Source organism: Leguminivora glycinivorella, chromosome Z (assembly GCF_023078275.1).
Source record: "Leguminivora glycinivorella isolate SPB_JAAS2020 chromosome Z, LegGlyc_1.1, whole genome shotgun sequence".
In the NCBI taxonomy this organism is placed as follows: domain Eukaryota; kingdom Metazoa; phylum Arthropoda; class Insecta; order Lepidoptera; family Tortricidae; genus Leguminivora; species Leguminivora glycinivorella.
The window spans coordinates 36,633,917-36,655,187 of record NC_062998.1 but is presented as its reverse complement, the minus strand read 5'-3'; the positions used below and the strand labels follow the sequence as shown (position 1 = coordinate 36,655,187).

Here is a 21,271-nt window from a genome sequence, read left to right as displayed (position 1 = left end):
ACCTATCTCCACTTAAAAAATCACGTCAATTCGTCGCTCGGTTTTGCCGTGAAAGACGGACAAACAAACAGACACACACATTTTCCCATTTATGATATTAGCACATCTCGGACACTGGCGATCAAATATATGAAAGAGCCGTTCCTAACACACATTCTAAGCTCGTGTAGGTGAACGCGTACCATGCTTGTATGAGTGAGAGATGACAGGTCGACGATTCGCATTTTTGACAGGCGGTAACTGTGAGGTAACCGAGAGGGGGTGGGCGGCACTTTCAGCGGGGAGCGGCCATACTGTACGATAATACTCTTTATTATACTGTGATATTAGTATGGATTTACATTTGAAGTAAAATGATGAGTAAAGTGTATAATTATAATTAAAATATCTGTAACAAATGAAGATTTTCTCTTTACCTCATAGAAGATTTTATTTTATTTAAATAGTTTAATTACTGTTCCATAAAACATCTCATGAATGGAAAAATATTGGTTACTGACTTGGAATTCAATTAGTATACATTAGGGTGCGCAAACCGGTTAACCGAAAAATCGGTTAACCGAGACTTTTTGGCCTCTGTTAAAAACCGGTTTTTATAGTCTCTAACCGGTTAATAACCGAAACCGTATATTTCTCAAAATTTGGAAAATTAGGCATTAAAAGGTTCAAAATACGTTTTATTTAATGTTTGTAATAATAAAGATTTATTCATTACTTTTCATTGACAACATTATTATCTGTAATGATTTTATTTTAAAAATTAGTCCCGTGTCTACTCAATTATACATTTTATACAATACAGTAGAGTCCGGTTAGTATATTACGACTCCGCATAGACCTAACGTCCAACCTCTTACAACGACATAAGCACAGGTATTTATTTGGTTTTCGTATGTGATAGTATGAAAGTACATCCGTTTATTATGACTCCGATTTTAACGACCAGCCGCTTTTTACGACACATTTTACACAGAATCCGTCCGTCAAGTCCGGTTGCAACGACGAGCGACAACGTTTTTAGTTTTACTAGTAAATTGAGGAAACAAAGCTACTTCCACCCGAGCACGGCCCCCTGTCTTGCGTACAACAAGTAGCAAGATTTTGAAGTATTGCTTTTAAAATTTTAACAATTTGTTCGCCTCGGGTCTAATCTTATAAGCTAAATAGAACCCAATTTGCATTTTTCGATTGCGTATAAACTAGCTTTACTTACAAATGATGAGCAAGCACGCATACTAAAAAGGACTTTTTTAACTAAACAAGTCACAATAAAATAAGGTATTAATACTATGATAATAATACCCTGTAAATAAACCTATTGATTGAAATGTTTTAGTAATAGAGATGTAGATATTACTTTTAATTAAAAGAAATGAAATTCGTTTTGTACGACATCCGGTTAGTACGACACGACGTAATATCAGCAGTCCCTTGAGCGTCGTTGTAACCGGAGTCTACCGTATATTTCAAACTATATTTTTTAAAACAAAGGCAAAATGGAGATCTTGGTTTTCTTACATCAATTGCTTGTATTACTAGGGGCTCTGGGAGCTGTAGACATGCCTAGAAAACGCAAAACTGACGAATCACATTCAAACCACACAAGCCTATTTTAGCAATATCCGCATTTACCAAATTTCCAAAAACTGGAATTAACTGGATAAAAATGATCTTCATCGTGCAAATAATACCTGCTACGATATCATCAACATCAGAATTCTTAAAGGTAATTGTAATTATTGCGTAGTACGGCCATTTACTAAAAATCCTCAAAACCGGTTAATAACCGGTTAACCGGTTTTGAAGGAAAAGTCTCGGTTATTAACCGGTTTTTTAAGTTAACCGGTTTTTGCATACCCTGGTATACATAGATGACCGTACGTGTTGTTAAGTGTCTTACGTTTTCTTATTTCTTAACAAGTTTTTCTCAATGAATCGTTTAAGATGCCGTTTAAATTAATGCGGCTCTGCTTGTATGAAGGACTTTAAGCTTTGCTTGTTACAGCCGAGCCAACGAAGAGCGACGCGACAGTAAGACTTTTTCTCGCTTTCACGAAGTCGAAATTACGTAATCTGTTAGCACTATTACAAACGAGTGAATGAGGACGCACACTAACATTTTATCCCGCCAGGCGGCGCCTGTGCAAGTGTCTAGACATGTCACTGCCATTCATGTGTGTGAGAGAAAAAAACATCTTCTCGCTCTCACGTATGAAATTCTATATCTGTGCAATGGACCAATAAGGTGGCGCCATCTGTAATAACCTTTGAGTGTGCCTCCTTATTGGTGCGTCGCGTCGCGTACCATTATTATTGCTACTTGTCACTTGGTGCGACGTGCATGCCCATTAAGCCACCGCATCTGGTAATAATAATGTTTACGCGCGATGGGGTGCGGTAATGTAGACGTATAAACCACAGAATTACAGTTAAACCAGAATGAGTAGTTAGGTCAAAAAGTGTGTCCACATGAGGGGGCATTGTTTGGGCTGGTGTCCCTCTCGCACTTACTGACAATGTCAACATTACACTGATTTAAACTTTCACACTACATATTAAACTGACCTCCAACGTTTCAAGGACGGCGTTGTCCCCGTGGTCTCGGAGACCACGGGGACAACGCCGTCCTTGAAACGTTGGAGGTCAGTTTAATATGTAGTTATACGCGATTAAGTCCCGATTTTAAAAATAATGAGAATGTCAACATTATTCAGTGACGTCATCACTGTCATAAATTAGGGATACCAGTCAATCTTCAAAGTTACTACCAAATCTACTAATACCCAATTGAAGGTATTTTTTAATTATACAAATCTTTGATTTATTGGCATCAAAATAATTACATTATAATTATTTGCCAATTCTTTAAAATATATCGAAACCCTAGTTTGAATATAACACTAAAATAATATAAGTTATAAAGTCAGGTAATATACAGTTAAAATTACTACTACTATGGTAACCTCATTAACACTGGCCGCACGTGCGAGTGGAACACCAGCCCAAACAATGCCCTCTCATGTGGACCGTTTTCGCTAGTCTGATACGATCACCTTTCTGTCTCAGTGATAAGGTTCAATTTAGTATGGCAAAAAATGTGATTCCGCTGTGTGTAAAGGTCTTTGGTATAAACACTTTCAAAGGTGTTCAGCACGGGACGCATGGTCGCGCGATAGACGATAAAATATCAGGCCGTCCCTGCTGCTATTTTATCGTCTATCGCGCGACCATGCTTCCCGTGCTGGTACCTAAATCGAGAAATAGAAATCGATTCCAGTCGGGCGCGACATTGTGCCCGTTGCTACGCGTGGATCTACTTGGCCCTATAGCGTTTATGGCCGCTGTACACACATGGCCAACAGTTCCACCAACCCCCTTGGCCATGTGTGTAGAGGGCTACTTGGTCGTAAGTTTGCAGTTGGCGCTTGCGCTTGCCGGCCAACCGATTCGTGTCGGTTTTTTGTCCACACATCAAAGGATCTTGGCGCCAATGGCCAACTGCGTTTACACGTTGGCGCTTCATTCAGTTGGTCGTCAGCCGTCAGAGAGGACAGTAGTGATATATTTACGAAAATAATAAGTTTATCTATGCCAATAATAGTGTAGATTTTAGGAAATAAAATAACCTTGCAAATGTTTAATGTATTTCCTAAAAAAGATAAATGTTCTTATCAGAATATTCAAAAAATTGTTAATATTGCAAATAATTTAATTTTACTACGGGGTTATTATTTTTAATTTTTTTTTTCTGACAACGTCTATGACCAAGAATTTCCTAGATTTTTTCATTACACGTCCATCTTTCATGAAGAGCCAATGCCAAGTGATTGGTTCGCCAATGTGTAAACAGCGGCTCTTATCTTGGCCAAGGGGTTTCACAAAGGGCTGGTGGAACCGTTGGCCATGTGTGTACAGGGGCCATTACAATATGTATTCTTTTTTTTTCAAAATTTGCGTCTTACGAATAGAGATAAAAGATTAAAGAACCGATGGCCGTTTGTCTTATATTATAAATCTGTCTGTAGCGCAAATTTCGGAGTTTCTACTCAAAACTTGTCAAAAATCGATGAAAACAGTATGGATCCCCGTAACCATAGAGTAGTCCCTTAACTATGATTTTCTTTGTATTTTTAATTATATAATATAGGACGAACGAAATAAACGAGTAGACGGATCGTTTCGTCGCCATAGACACCTGCAACACTAAGTGCGTTGCCGGCTTTTAGATTGGTCTTTTCGGTCCTTCAAGGTCTTGTCGGTTTGGAATCCAGAAGCACCGCAGATGACAGTAAAATTTAACACAATTTAAATTACCGTCCAGACTATGTAGATACGTAAATAAATTACTTCGCGGCGACCACATATCGCGACGTTGACAAATGCCTCCACAGTCGCAGAACTTCAGGATGCTTCGAATGGAGTTGATGGATAAATATTTCATATGAAATTGTAAGATTTTTTTTCTCGAATTGAGTTTGTCGAATCGAAATTTAATTTTGGTCGTGGGTGGAAATGGTACTGATTGACATCAAACCAAAAAGTTTGTCAAAATGATCTTTTCATAGCACGTTTTTTTTTTCAAAATCGGTAAACGGCCGAGGCAATGTCTTTTAAGACCCGTTTTGCTGTCCTTTTATGTTGGAAAAACATGTTAGGTGTTAGAAAAACACAAAAACACGTAGCGGCGGACTCGGCTAAACTTGTCCAGTAAATACTTACGAAACATTGTTTTCTACCTTAATTGTACCATTGTCCATTACATATAAATGTCACCAGAAGAATTATTTACATTCTCAAATACTTTTATATGGTTATCCGTTACGTTTTTAATAGCATCACTATTATAGACTTTTTTAAATCACAAATTGGTAGAAACGTTATGCGAAATATTCATGGATGTGTACCCACCCACCGGTATTAAATAACAAGCCGTGCCTACGCAAACGAAATTGGATGCAAAGGAAAATACTTACATTAATTATTTACATAACGTACCTACTTCAAACTATACCTATAAAGTAATTTTACAGACTGTAAATTAGGTGACAAGCTATGAGTTTGGTGTAAGTACAATGTAATGTACCGTTTGATATGTACCTACCCTACCCTATTATTAAAATTAATTCAATTTGAGATATGAATTCATTAACATTATTAACACCCATCCAAGTTTAATATTGACGGGCTAGGAATAAAATCGATCGACTATGTAAAATACACAGCAGATTAGAAAAAATAAACGTTATAATTCAAATAAAAATCAACATACCCTTCAAAGATTCCAGGAATTCGTAGATATGGGGAGCTGCGTAGTCAATGGGCATTTTAGCCTTTGCATTTTTAACAAACGGATCGGCACCATGCTCTACGAGGAATTTAACCATCTTCAAATTGCCCGAGGTGGTCGCGTCATGCAGCGGAGTGTCGTCGTCGAGCCCTTTCGCGTTCACGTTGGCTCCACCTTTGACAAGGACTATGACCACCTGGTACCAACCATAGATACAGGCCTCGTGCAGGGGTGTCCAACCTAACGAAACAAACCATCAGTCAGATAACGTGTTTTTTGGCTTCTTCTTGTCTATGGATCATTTGTTAAACACAATAAAGCTAGGAACACACTACGCGGACGTCCGTCGTAAATCGACCGCGGACGGGGATCTGGACAATGAATATACACCTCACCGTGCAAACTATCGGTCGACGGACGTGGACGTGGCCTTGAGCGCATGGACGTCCGATCGAAATCTGGCTCGCTGGATGTTTTGTTCCGTGCACACTGATCGGTCGCGGTCGCGGTCGATTTACAACGGACGTCCGCGTAGTATGTTCCTAGCTTAAAGCTAGGAACATACTACGCGGACGTACGTCGTAAATCGACCGCGGATGGGGTCTGGACAATGAATATACACGTAACCGTGCAAACTATCGGTCGACGGACGTGGACGTGGCCTTGAGCGCATGGACGTCCGATCGAAATCTGGCTCGCTGGATGTTTTGTGACCGTGCACACTGATCGGTCGCGGTCGCGGTCGATTTACGACGGACGTCCGCGTAGTATGTTCCTAGCTTAATGCAGTTTAAAATATTTTCTCAGCACATCCAGGCAGGCAAGTATGGTCGCGCGATAAATGATAAAACATCTGGCCGTCCCTATCGCACTATTAGTAAGTGCGATAGGGACGGCCTGATATTTTATCGTCTATCGCGCGACCATGCTACCCGTGCAGAAATATATATATATATATCATGAGTTCATGACCTATAAGTAAAAACATCTGTTCCATAACTATGATCGTTACCTACATTATACCATGTGTACACAATTCATTAAAAGTTAAATAATTACAAATTTTGGGTTACATTTAAACAAAAGCGTTTCGTTGTCCATCAAATATGCATAGTAAGCAGAAATTTAGCTGTGGGGATAGGATTGAATCGTATGTGAACAGTAATAGGCTTCGTAAATAATTTCCTATAGAATAATTTTAATGTTATTGTTAAAATACCACTAAAAGTAGTTTCCCTTAAAGTGTTTTCCTTTAATATAAAAATGTTTAGAATCGTTAGCAGACGTTTCTGCTTAATAAAAATTAATTCACTAAAAGTAGTTTTATCAAATTTAAACGCTAATTAAATGCACGAACTCAAATAAACCCACCTCATTATAACCATTTTTATTTTATTTATTTGTCACCTTGGTATCACCACCAAAAATGTTATGTAGGTATTTATGTAATAAAAATAAATGTCAGGTAGGTTTTGCGTTGCGGGTAGCGATCATAACTTTTCCTTTTTTTATTTTGCAATGATATAAGAGTTGATACTTCAAATGATTGGGTTTGTAGCTTTTATTTGTGTTGTTTATTATGTGGCACATGTGTTGCCTAAAGACAATACGAATCTACACATTACTATTATATGCACAAACATATTCAGTAAACAAAAAATGACACAAGTCACTATGGGAAGTTATATGTATACAAAAGTCACCATAGGTTGTGCAAACGGCAGAAGAATTAACGAACATTAAAAAGCAGAATGGACATCAAATACATGGAGAAAATAAAGGATACTCCTTAGACAGAAAATTTATGATTTTGCGCGCTGCTTGGCGATTGTGACAGAACTCCCACACTGAATAAGAATTCCAGAATGATTCGAAACATGTAGTGTTAATAATAATAATTGTATCTTTTGATACATAAATCTGGGATTTCATGTCATTTGGCATGAATTTTAAGATGCACCATAGTTGAACATTTAATTAACAGTTATATTTAATTTTTGGATCAGTCAGATCAAAAACAAGAACTCAGCCTTTTTTTTTATTTAACTCAATGTTCCTTTATTAGTCCTTAGCAGTGCTAATGTAGCAGCAAATATTTGGAAGTAGGGCTAATACTATCTGGAATTAAATTTATTTGTTAATTACATAACTGTTTGTGTATGTATAATAGTTTTTTTTAACCTGACCTGGTCTCTTATAGTCTTTGATAAATAGATAATAGAGCGGACCGACTGTGAGTGGGAACACAGCCTGAGGAAAATCCAGGACTCTTCCGCCGCACTCTATGTTGGAATACTTTAAAAAGTTTGTGCCCCAGCAGTCAGCACAGATCAGTTGAGCGTTCTCAACCTGATCTGAGTGTGTAGAGAGAAAACGGACTAATGGGAGTTTTGTTACTGGTTCACTAAACCTAGCCCAGCTGAGGAGACTCCAGCAAGAAACTCAGCTGAGCTCGACAACTGTCGGAGTGATATAATTATGTATAACTGCCAATTAGCAAGGTAAAGATTATGATATTTGAATCAAAACTATGACTGTAACTAACCATGTAACTACTTTTAATAATAATAAAAATACGGTTAAGTATTTTGATTCAATTCCAGTTTTGTTGGACATCATCTTCACCTTATGTACCAAGGAATATCTTTTACCAATAGGCAAGAAACTGAACAACCACAAAACTACAGGCCTAAAAGACAATTTGACAATAACATTAAGAGTGACAGCAAATTAACAATGACAGGTTTTACACATTTTGATTACTTGACACCTACCTTATTAAATGGCACTCATTTGTGGGCTTTGACAGAAAAATACAGAAAGAGAATTTTTTTATGGTTCGTATAAACAATCTTCAATATTTAAATGCTGGGCATATCTCAAGAACCAAATCGTTCCAAGGCATAATTCTCAAAAACTACCTCTGTGCTATATCGTAATAGATATAGCAAATGGTAACTTTCAACTTTGTACTTATTCTCTTTAATAATAAAATGTAGCAACACTAGCTTCCGACATGGGTTTTGCTCAAGGGTTTTGACATGTTCATTGTCACAACTTGATAATAACATTTAACTGGTTTCTCTGCAGTTTAATGTCAAGAAATATTAATTTGTCTTTCTATACATACAATCCACATAGAGGATAAACTACATCACTTGAGGTCAAAAATCTTAAAATACACTGAATGAATCGGTCTAATGCTCCTATATTAAATTAAGACGCAAGTAATTCATGTACAACTACACTTGTGGCATATCTGTTAAGTGTATAACGACAAAACGACATTTGAAAGAAATAAGTGATAGTTTTCATTTAATATTCTTGTGCTAAATTTAGTTTTATCTGTTCTTCATATGTTCACATAAAGCCGCGTATCGACTGCGCGCGGCAAACCATCGAACATTGGCTCGCGCGGCGGCCGCGCAATATGGGGACGGGTCTGCCGCGCGCGGCAGCTTGAACATTGGCGCGCTCGAACGTGCCGCGCGGCGAACCAGCTCGTGTCGGTTTTTGGTGGCGCGGCAAAGGAGCGTCAGTGTGTTGTGCGTGCGCAATTGGGACGGACCTAAATGAATGTTTGGTCACGGATCGCCTGCCGCGCGCCGCTGCCGCGCTATATGAAAGTTGAGCTTTAAATTGGCTCTCGCACCAAAACGCAGGTTTGGCGCGGTCGAACATGGCTCGCGCGGCAGCCGCCCGCAGTCGATACGCGGCTTCATAAATGTTTATTGATACTGTAATAGTATGTTTATGTATATGAAACTGCTTTGTGTACTAGTCATGGGGAGTGACTAGATTCTGAACTTAGAAATTAAAATTTACAGTGTAGATCTAACCATGGTCAAAATTTGCTATGTAAACTTATGTGGTAATTGCTGCAATTTTCATAATACACAGATTGAATCTTTAAGTTTCATGAAAATCTAAATAATATTGTCAAAATTTTATATTGAGGAGTGAAGCTAAGGAAGTATAATTATAACTCCTATTTCTAGAACTGACAAAATTTCTACTATTAAATCTATTTGATGTGTCTACAAGTCTCTGCTTTATATGGTACCTTAAGTTAATCGTGAAGCAGACTAAATTCTAGGGCTTAATACATATTGGCCAAATATGCAAATGATAAGAGCATTAAGAGTATATTAGTGACTGCATGATGACTATGAAACTAACTTGAGATTTCATAACATTAAAAGGAAGAGCAAAGGTGTATGTTTATTATTTTTAACTGATAGCGGTAAGGACTGATACAGGGTCGATCCGCAGTAAGAGTAACATGAGTCACAATTCTATGCTTGTTGTGTTTATTCACGATGCAAGTTCAAGTGGTAATCTATAAATAAGTGTTACTTTCCCGATATATGCATAGATCCTTTAATTTGCAACTGTAGTTCAAATAAACACACAGTGAAGTCAACACTCACATTACTTTTTTATGCCAAACTTGTAGTCCGTCTTTATAGACCCTATATTGGAATGCTGATTTTGATTTGAATGTAGATTTAACTAACACATATCTTTAATAATACATGAATGTTATTTAAATGGTTATAATAAATTGAACCAGGCAGCAGTAAGCTCTTGCTACATCTTGCCGAACTTACAGTTTTCTAAAGATAAGTTTCAATATGTACGTAATGTAATAATATATGTAAATTGAAACTACCTCTGTTAACAATAACAAAAAACATACCCGCAAAATCTGGGACATCTGGATCTTGGCCTTGGTCAAGAAGCTTTTTCACTTGATCATGGTCTCCTCTGATGGCAGCTACGTGTAGAGGCGTCTCGCCGCGCTCGTTGCGCTGCTGCCGAGTACGTTTCCTTTCTTCAGCAGTGGATGGAGCAGCTGAATACAAAAAGGGCGGGAAATGACGCATGACAACTTTACAGAAAACAAGTGTGTATTTAGAGTGATATCAGACCTGGTGGAGCATCCTGAGACGATATCTGCATCACCAAGGCCAGCTGCTGTCGTTCGGACATAGGAGCTATGACCGGAGGCCTGAGCGCCCCGTCGGGGCCGCGGCCGGAGCCCCGCGTCCGCGACGACGACGGCATACTTCCAGCATAACCACTCTCCTACGCACAAGACACTAAATGTAATGCCACGCAGTACGAATCATCAAAACTTCTAAAACTCCGCCAATTAAATTGGTAAGCATCAGTATCATGTACCTTACGTGTGTCAAAGGAAACGCCGTCAATAGAATTAATTAAAGTTATATAAAAAGTTAAGAAAATGACGGGAACACAACAAGTGTTCAATCGTACATTTCAACAACACAAAAATATAACAGACTCGGATAACTTCAACAATTTTACCATGAACGTCGAACAATCAAAGCAAGAAAAAGAAAGACTGACTTGAAACTCTATATACAATGCTGTCTATGGTTTTTTAGGGAGGAACACATTCGGCTGATAATATATTACCGGTTTATTATTGTAAAATTGGATTATACAATTTTGTTCCATTGTCCGTTTACTATTTGTATTATTGTGAAATGATTGTAAATAAAGGTTAATACAATTATCAAAAATAACATTTTAGGGTCTACCAACTCTGTGTGAAACTGTACAAAAAGTGAGCAACTTCTCTTTTACTCAAATTAAGGTGTAGTTAGAGGGAATGAGAAAGATGTTGACTATATGCGAACTTCGATGACCGATAAAGCGATAACAATGGCACGCACAACACGTGATGACGTCAAGAAATGAGAGCAGAGCTATCAATGTCAGTGTCAGATACGAGGTTGTCATTGTTGTCAACTGAAACCGTAGAGAGAAATTGTGCAGATCGAACCAATTTTCAGTAACTTCTTCGAGTCTGCGAAGAGTGGCATTTAATGAATACAGTATTAAGCGCTTAAAATGTGGCGTCCAACATTTACTTTATTTCGTAAGATAATTATACCATCTGTAATTGAGAATGCGAAATTATCAAAAATATATTATTCTACCAAAGGCCGGCTACCAAGGTCTACAGCCCAAATAACCTTAATTGGTGCGAGTGTTGGGGTCCTGGTTGGTGCAGGCTGGGGTGGCTATACACACTACAAGATTAACGCTAAAAAACAGGTGGCTCCAATAGAAAATGAAGAATATCCATTCCTCAAGGAGGCACCAAAATACCAGGCTCAGTACAAAGTAAGTTCATTTTTAACCTGAATTTATTTGTTTGGAGTTTTACATTCACTGATCATAAGTTAAAAATGATGGACAGTCCCACAGTAAGCTCAATGTAGCATATTTTGTTGTCACTTAAACAGTAGAATTCATTTGTGTCGCTTCAAACTTGGGTAAATCCATTCTGCTTTATGGTTGATTATATAAAAAGAGTATTATAATATTTATAATCTGAATTTTTAAGTTGATTATGATTATATAAAATGAGTATTATAGTCTGTTGATTGTTTTTCAGATTATTATACTAGTATTATAGTAAAATGGATTAGTATTATATAGTAAAAGTGTAAAGTTAAGCAATGCATATGACCAGACGCCAGTGTTGTGTTGTATTACTTTTTATTTTGCTACGGGCAGCCTTACCAACTGTTTTTATTAATAGTTACGTGATTTGTGTCCTTTGTCTTCACTGTATTTCCATGTATGGAAACTTTTCAGTACTGTGTTAACTTTATATCCTGCCAGTCTTATTTTGGCAGAATAATTATATAGTAACTCAACCTCTAAAAATATAAAAAATAGAGTTTGGCACTGTGCTCATAAGATAATTTGGATACTTTCAGATCAGTAATGATTCAGACAGTAGCAACTTGCAACTTGTACTGTTCCAATACCGCACCTGTCCATTCTGCTGTAAAGTCCGTGCGTACCTTGATGCTCGTGGTATCAGTTACGAGGTAGTGGAGGTGGATGCCGTTCTCCGACAAGCAATCAAATGGTCCGGATACAAAAAAGTTCCTATTCTATTAGCCAAAGTAGACGGAGGCTATCAGGTATTTTATTAACATTATGCTTTTATAATTTTAATGTAATATTACATTACAATGCAAAATTTGTACTTAATATCTGCATTTATACTGTTCTAGCAACTTATGGATAGTTCAGCTATAGTATCGGTACTGGAGACTTTCTTGAGAGACAAAAATTCTCAACTACGAGATGTTGTGAAGTTCTACCCTGTTACTAAGTTCCTGAATGACCAGGGCAAGGAAGTCACTGATGTAACAAACAAGTACTTTATAATGCATAATGCTGTTGTCTCTGATCAAGCTGAAAGAAATGCAGAAGCGTAAGTAATCAATTTTTATTTATTTATATTATATATTACACAGTAAAATGTATAAAGTTGAACTTATTACTATATGGCATTTTCTACCAGTTAACTTATTGGCCAAACAGAGATGAATAGTAAATTTACATCTTATGTTTATCAAATTCAAAAAAGGTTCAATCAATAAGCAAGTTTCAAACAACACAAATCCAAACAACATTTTGTACGCGATTTATGTTTATTTTTTAACAGATAGCTTTATGTATTCAGTAATATCTTGTCAATGCAGTCAATGATACTGTTACTGGCTCTTGTTACTTGTTTCAACTTCCAGTCCGAACTCATAGATAGTAAATTAGTATTTGTTTTGTCATTATGCTTTACTTGCAGTGAGGAGCGAGAATGGCGACAGTGGGCGGATCGCGTGCTGGTGCACACCCTGTCCCCTAATGTATACCGAACAGCAGGAGAAGCTTTAGACACTTTCAAGTGGTTTGAGGAAGCCGGGCGCTGGCGTGAATCGTTCCCCGCCTGGGAGTGTGCTCTGATGGTCTATGGAGGAGCTGCTGCTATGTGGGTTATTGCTAAACGACTCAAGACAAGGTGGGCATGATTCTGGTGAAACATATTTTACACTAAGACGGACTGGACACACGCGGCGTGCGCTTATGCTTGCGAGAGAGTGCCGTTATCGTAAATGAATATATGATTAATTGGTTTAGCTCCGCACTGCATGTCCTGCGGCCTCACCTGAAGAGCTAGCCACTGTGTAGCCACTGTTACATTAGTAACAGTTGAGTTAATTTATTTTTTATTATTTTTACAGGCACCATATAAAAGATGATGTTCGCCAGTCACTCTATGATGCCGCAAACGATTGGATGGGTGCACTTAGAAAGAAAGGAACTAAATTCCTGGGCGGCGGCCAGCCTAACCTTGCAGACATCGCCGTGTATGGTGTGCTGAGCAGCATTGAAGGGTGCCAGGCGTTCCAGGATCTAAGGAGCCATACAGACATAGGGGTGTGGTATGATGACATCAAGAACTCAATAGAACATAGACAAGGAAAAGTTACGTTTGCGCTAACACAAGCGTGAACATGTTTTTGAAATTCTTACATGTTGTACCATTAAAGTGTACCGATGGCCACACCAGAACGTGATCTTGGTGCGGTCAAAATATCTCTTTCTCGCTTTTACTTATAGTGCGTACGTATTTAAAGCGTGGTTCCGTGAACTACCGTGAATACGCCACGCGTACTGCACCAAGGCCGCGGTCCTGTGCGGCAATATGTAGACACTGAGATTTCTGTTAAAAGATAGAGATTTAAAAATTTATTTATAAAAACAATTAGCATTAGTAGCATTTGCGCGAATTGCGAAAATATTTACGTATCCAATTAAAACTTTAACATCACTCTGCTATGCGTATTGATTGTTAGCCGTCTTAGTATTCTCAACTAACGCCACGTAACGTGTGAATTGATCAAATGATTACATTTAAAATTTACCCTTACAAAGACAATTCCCAGACACGTGCATAGTTTGAGTGTTATTCTACAGCGTAATATATTGTTATTTCAATGAATACTGCATTTTTAATATAGATGAACCTTATTAGCATACCTTTGGATCATGATTACTTGAACAGAACATTCTAATACGCTAGCCAATATCTAGGTCACTTTTTTTGCAAAAAGCAATGTTATAAACCCACCCGTAATCGCCCCGCATTCAAATCCTTCTTAGGATGGTTCCCATGTTCATCATAGGTGTATGTCTACAGCGTGTGTATTCCATACGGGCGAATATCTTAGTAACGATTAGTATCGGACCTAAGGAGCCTAACTACGTGTTTTTTTTTTAAATAGATGAAATATATTTTTTCATACATAATAATTCAGCACGCAATGTATTACGTCCACATCAATTAGCGTACTTACCTAAACGTCACTACGATATGACGTTTATGTCAACGTATGAAGTTGGACGGGGTACATTGCCGCTTGGTCAGATTTAAAAAAATAATTACTCTTAATTAAAAACACTTTTTAACAAAATGATTATAGTACACGATTCGTATGATCAGATACTATAACTGGATACATTATTCGCCCGTATGGAATCCACACGCTGTATATGTACTGTTAGCAATACTATTCGTTTAACACCTTTGAATAACTTCAATGCAGTGGGGTCGCTTTTTTCTGCAGCTGGCTGTACAGTGAGCTGCGAGCTGCGAGTATGAACTTTTGCAATTCACTGTACATTTCATATGTTCTGTCTTATCTCAAGTTCTCAACGTACCATATTGAAACATTTGATCATGGTTAAAAAGAAACGCAATATTTTTTCAAAATCTTTTATTTTGAGTTTCATTGCAAAACATCGTCGAAACGAAAACAATACCTATAGAATAACAACTATAGTCTTGGTTTCAAAGATTTATGTCACTTTATCTTAATTTAACTAAGTACAACGTAAACTTAAATTAGAATTAATGACATATTAAGAGCGCTATGACAAAAAAAGGCGATATATTGTAAAATGCACAATATTTATCGACAAAATTGTACACTTTACTCATACTAAAAGACAGTGAAAGTACTTGTTTCAGTTAGAACATCTTATTAACTGTCGGTTAAATAAAAAACATATGAAAAAAAAAGCTTTTTCAATTAGTAATGATTGTTTTTCTGATGCTCGTTTAGGAAAAACCGCGTGAAGCACAGAATTCGGAGCTCTTATTATGTACAATTTGATAAGATCACTCTCATAAATGAGGTAAATTTAAGTTCCAAATATCTTGTACTTAAGGCCCATTAAACAATATTTATCATTTAATCCTTTGAAATTGAGAAATTGAAAGTAAAACGAACTCAATTTTGTCTTGAAAATACATCGAAACAAGTGATCATTTCTCCGAAAATCTACATGTTATCGAAGTTATTTTAGTATATAAATAATCTGCACAATGTGCTTAAACTGCTGTTATCCATTTGTCGTTATAATATTTTATCATGATTTTTTGCCAATTTTTTGAAAACTAGCCTTCCTGTCGCTATTTTACCGGCGACGGACGCCTGCGATTTCAGTGCCGCGCCGGAGCTCGAGCAGGTAAGACGTATGTCGCTTTGGTCTCCGAGTTTTCATCGCAAACGTCGAGAATATTTATTGTTGTGTGGGTCGGACGCCTTGTTTCTACACGGGCTATCCTCGCATTGTGTGTGTGTAAACAGCGACCAACGAATTTGATCCTAGATCCGTAAATATTTGCTTTTGTAATACTTTGTTATGTTTGAATGTTAAAGTATTACAACGTTGTGATGATAAAAATGTGAAAATTACAATACGGTCAAGATGATAAGACACATCAAGATGGTACTCGGGATCTGATGATGGAGCCAGAAGGTGGTCACCAGTACCAGTGAACCATGTAAGTAAACGACTTCGTGTTTAGGCTCGTTGGGTTCGTCTCAACAAGACCTTTGACAAGAGGTGGTACTCAGGGTCTGATGATGGAGCCAGATGGTGGTCACCAGTACCAATGAACCATATTACTATACCCAGAGATGGGGAAATCGTAATCGATTCCGGATTACACGATTACTTGATTTTACTTTGTAATCTGACACTACTGGGTGTCAGATTACTTGTAATGTAATCAAGTGAAACGGTAAATTACCATTACATGTAAAGGAATCACTAATCATCTATACAATCATTACTATTACCAATAACTCGGAATCATAGTCGATTCAAAATAACTGAAATTATTGACTTGATTACTTTCAGATTACGAATATGTAGTACCTCAGATTGCCGACTGTCACTTTGACACAAAAGTCATCATGGGTGTCGTAAAATAGGTTTTAGGGGGTGCTGATTCCAAAATTAATGACCAATGTGGAATCTGACATTGCACATTGCTGACTGTCACTTTGACACAAAAGTCGTCATAGGTGTCGTAAAATAGGTTTTAGGGGGTGCTGATTCCAAAATTAATGACCAATGTTCAATCTGACATTGCTGACTGTCACTCTGACACAAAAGTCGTCATGGGTGTCGTAAAATAGGTTTTAGGGGGTGCTGATTACAAAATGAATGACCAATTTGGAATCTGACAGTGCTGACTGTCACTTTGACACAAAAGTCGTCATGGGTGTCGTAAAATAGGTTTTAGGGGGTGCTGATTCCAAAATTAATGACCAATGTGGAATCTGACATTGCTGACTGTCACTTTGACACAAAAGTCGTCATGGGTGTCGTAAAATAGGTTTTAGGGGTGCTGATTCCAAAATTAATGACCAATGTGGAATCTGACATTGCTGACTGTCACTTTGACACAAAAGTCGTCATGGGTGTCGTAAAATAGGTTTTAAGAGGTGCTGATTCCAAAATTAATGACCAATGTTCAATCTGACATTGCTGACTGTCACTCTGACACAAAAGTCGTCATGGGTGTCGTAAAATAGGTTTTAGGGGGTGCTGATTCCAAAATTAATGACCAATTTGGAATCTGACATTGCTGATTGTCACTTTGACACAAAAGTCGTCATGGGTGTCGTAAAATAGGTTTTAGGGGTGCTGATTCCAAAATTAATGACCAATGTGGAATCTGACATTGCTGACTGTCACTTTGACACAAAAGTCGTCATGGGTGTCGTAAAATAGGTTTTAGGGGGTGCTGATTCCAAAATTAATGACCAATGTTCAATCTGACATTGCTGACTGTCACTCTGACACAAAAGTCGTCATGGGTGTCGTAAAATAGGTTTTAGGGGGTGCTGATTCCAAAATTAATGACCAATGTTCAATCATACATTGCTGACTGTCACTCTGACACAAAAGTCGTCATGGGTGTCGTAAAATAGGTTTTAGGGGGTGCTGATTCCAAAATTAATGACCAATGTGGAATCTGACATTGCTGACTGTCACTTTGACACAAAAGTCGTCATGGGTGTCGTAAAATAGGTTTTAGGAGGTGCTGATTCCAAAATTAATGACCAATGTTCAATCTGACATTGCTGACTGTCACTCTGACACAAAAGTCGTCATGGGTGTCGTAAAATAGGTTTTAGGGGGTGCTGATTCCAAAATTAATGACCAATTTGGAATCTGACATTGCTGATTGTCACTTTGACACAAAAGTCGTCATGGGTGTCGTAAAATAGGTTTTAGGGGTGCTGATTCCAAAATTAATGACCAATGTGGAATCTGACATTGCTGACTGTCACTTTGACACAAAAGTCGTCATGGGTGTCGTAAAATAGGTTTTAGGGGTGCTGATTCCAAAATTAATGACCAATGTTCAATCTGACATTGCTGACTGTCACTCTGACACAAAAGTCGTCATGGGTGTCGTAAAATAGGTTTTAGGGGGTGCTGATTCCAAAATTAATGACCAATGTTCAATCATACATTGCTGACTGTCACTCTGACACAAAAGTCGTCATGGGTGTCGTAAAATAGGTTTTCGGGGGTGCTGATTCCAAAATTAGTGACCAATTTGGAATCTGACATTGCTGACTGTCACTTTGACACAAAAGTCGTCATGGGTGTCGTCAAATAGGTATCCGGAGGTGTTTGAAAACTAATGACCAATTTGGAATCTGACACTGTTGACTGTCACTTTGACACAAAAGTGATCATGGGTGTCTTCAAATAGGTTTTCATGGGTACTGATCTCAATATTAATGATCAATTTGGAATCTGACATTGCTGACTGTCACTTTGACATAAAAGTCGTTATGGGTGTCGTCAAATAGGTTTCCAGGGGTACTGTGCAATGTCAGGTTCCAAATCGGTCATAACTTTTTAAATCATTTCATTAATTTTGGAATCAGTACCCCTAAAAACTATTTGACTACACCCATGATTCCTTTTGTGTCAAAATGACAATTAGCACTGTGAGATTCCAAAATAGTCGTTAATTTTGGAATCAGCACCCCGGAAACTTTTTTGACGACACCCATGACGACTTTTGTGTCAAAGTGACAGTCAGCAATGTCAAGATTCCAAATCGGTCATTAATTTTCAAATCAGCACCTCCGGAAACCTATTTGACGACACCCATGATGACTTTTGTGTCAAAGTGACAGTCAGCAATGTTAGATTCCACATTAGTCATTATTTTTGGAATCAGCACCCCCTAAAACCTATTTTACGACACCCATGATGACTTTTGTGTCAAAGTGGCAGTCAGCAATGTTAGATTCCACATTGGTCATTATTTTTGGAATCAGCACCCCTAAAACCAATTTTACGACACCCATGACGACTTTTGTGTCAAAGTGACAGTCAGCAATGTCAGATTCCACATTGTTCATTAATTTTGGAATCAGCACCCCCGCAAACCTATTTGACGACACCCATGACGACTTTTGTGTCAAAGTGACAGTCAGCAATGTCAGATTCCACATTAGTCATTAATTTTGGAATCAGCACCCCTAAAACCAATTTTACGACACCCATGACGACTTTTGTGTCAAAGTGACAGTCAGCAATGTCAGATTCCACATTGTTCATTAATTTTGGAATCAGCACCCCCGCAAACCTATTTGACGACACCCATGACGACTTTTGTGTCAAAGTGACAGTCAGCAATGTCAGATTCCACATTGGTCATTAATTTTGGAATCAGCACCCCTAAAACCAATTTTACGACACCCATGACGACTTTTGTGTCAAAGTGACAGTCAGCAATGTCAGATTCCACATTGTTCATTAATTTTGGAATCAGCACCCCTAAAACCTATTTTACGACACCCATGACGACTTTTGTGTCAAAGTGACAGTCAGCAATGTCAGATTCCACATTGTTCATTAATTTTGGAATCAGCACCCCCGCAAACCTATTTGACGACACCCATGACGACTTTTGTGTCAAAGTGACAGTCAGCAATGTCAGATTCCACATTGGTCATTAATTTTTGAATCAGCACCCCCTAAAACCTATTTTACGACACCCATGATGACTTTTGTGTCAAAGTGACAGTCAGCAATGTCAGATTCCAAATCGGTCATTAATTTTTAAATCAGCACACCCGAAAACCTATACTCGTGGTATATGCACTTGAAATGTGAAAGTGAAAATGCTAGAATGACATGTAAACCACGAAGTTGTATAGTCATATTGTTCATTGGTATTGGTGACCACCATGGCTCCATCATCAGACCCTGAGCACCACCTTGAAGTAATTAGAATTGTATTTGTCTTATTTTATCATCATATTAATATATACTTTACTCTAATACTTATCATATAACAAAAGCAAATATTTGGGATGGGATCTACTTTTATAATTATTACTTTAATTTTTTAAATAAATTTTAACATAATTGATATTATTTCGCGCTATATTCTCGTATTTTCGTACAAAATAATGCTTATTAGAAACCAAAAGTTTATATCGAGATAGTAGATTGTGGTTGTTATCAAAATTCCATAGAAAGGATCAAGATTGTTTTGTCCATTATTGTAGTGCGAGCGAGTGATAAGACGTGCTAGAAAGGGTCGGCATATTGGGCTCGCGCGGCGGGTAAAATACCTAATTTCGCCCGACGCCGAAATGTTATAACGCTCTTAACAAAAAGGAAAAGTGACGGAAGGTTCGAATCCGTCCATCACCACACACGGTGACGGAGTGGCCCTAGGACTCGAGGCGTTAGCCCGGATCAGGTACTAAAGTTGCCGGTTCGAAACCGGCCTTAACTACGGGAGATGCCCGTCACTTTATATTTAATACTAGTTCTTGCCTGCGTCTTAGCTCCCGTTAAATGCGAAAATTGCGGAATGCTTCATACAAACTTCTACGCCCCATTTTAGAGAAGTGGGGTGTTAGAAAGAGACAAAATGTAGCCTAATGTCACTCCCCGTCCCTTCAACTATCTTCACTTAAAAAAAATCATGTCAATTCGTCGCTCCGTTCTGCCTTTTCCGTGAAATACGGACAAAGAAACAGACACACACACACACACACTCCCATTTATAATATTAAGTAAGTAAATGGATTTGTCACTTTATTCATACATACATATTTAGTAGTGTGACAGTGTGTAGAATGTAGATAATTAATCTTATTAACTAGATAGGACTACTATTTACAAGTATATAATTGTACATTGTCTATTAAGGGCGGAAAGTGAAGGATTATGAACAAGACGCTGTTTTGAGAACTAGAGTTTGTAATCATTCAGCCGCCCGTGATATACACAATGTTTTTCATCACACTCGCGAAGTAATAACCAAATTTTAAACTAAATGTATTGAAATACCTACGCTGACATTTCGAACATTCGTCCGCCATCTTGTAATTTTTGACAGGTCGTGGAAGGCCCACCCAGGTATTCACTTTACCGCTCTAGGGCGGTAAAATAGCTCATTACGAATCAGTATGCAGGCATGTACCTATTGTTCCAGATTTGTAAGTTCACATTTTTGACACATTTGTTTTGAAGTATGTTGCGATGTGGCTAAGACGTATTGTTTGCCAAAGCTAACGATTAATTTCGAATTGGTTGAATCGATTAGGCCCTATGTTACAAGGAGGTGCTTAAACAAATATACGATTTCTATCAACTTAGTGAAATGTCATTTGAATCGAAATGACAGACTCTGCCACGGCACTAGTTTAAAAATAAAAATGAATGATAAATGACATAATAAGTAAATCCTGGGTGCTAAATTAATATCGTAAAATACTCACTAACGAAGATCCGCAAAAATGTAACATGTGT

General features: G+C 37.8%; 1 protein-coding gene across 1 annotated transcript; it reads left to right on the top strand.

Annotated features, from left to right (window-relative positions):
• The first annotated feature begins 11,051 nt into the window (after positions 1-11,051).
• Positions 11,052-14,120, top strand: LOC125241081 (prostaglandin E synthase 2). The gene is made up of 5 exons (XM_048149394.1): positions 11,052-11,443; positions 12,046-12,255; positions 12,349-12,551; positions 12,924-13,136; positions 13,360-14,120. The coding sequence occupies exons 1-5, from the start codon at positions 11,168-11,170 to the stop codon at positions 13,628-13,630; spliced, it is 1,173 nt and encodes a 390-aa protein (XP_048005351.1). The 5' UTR covers positions 11,052-11,167; the 3' UTR covers positions 13,631-14,120.
• Positions 14,121-21,271: the final 7,151 nt, after the last annotated feature.

What these genes read in the sequence shown, in the direction of transcription:
- LOC125241081 (XM_048149394.1), top strand. Translation starts at nt 11,168, where the DNA reads ATGTGGCGTCCAACATTTACTTTATTTCGTAAGATAATTATACCATCT. An exon ending in AAGTAGACGGAGGCTATCAG is followed by an intron (nt 12,256 to 12,348) that starts GTATTTTATTAA and finishes ATACTGTTCTAG; the next exon opens with CAACTTATGGATAGTTCAGC. An exon ending in GCTGAAAGAAATGCAGAAGC is followed by an intron (nt 12,552 to 12,923) that starts GTAAGTAATCAA and finishes CTTTACTTGCAG; the next exon opens with TGAGGAGCGAGAATGGCGAC.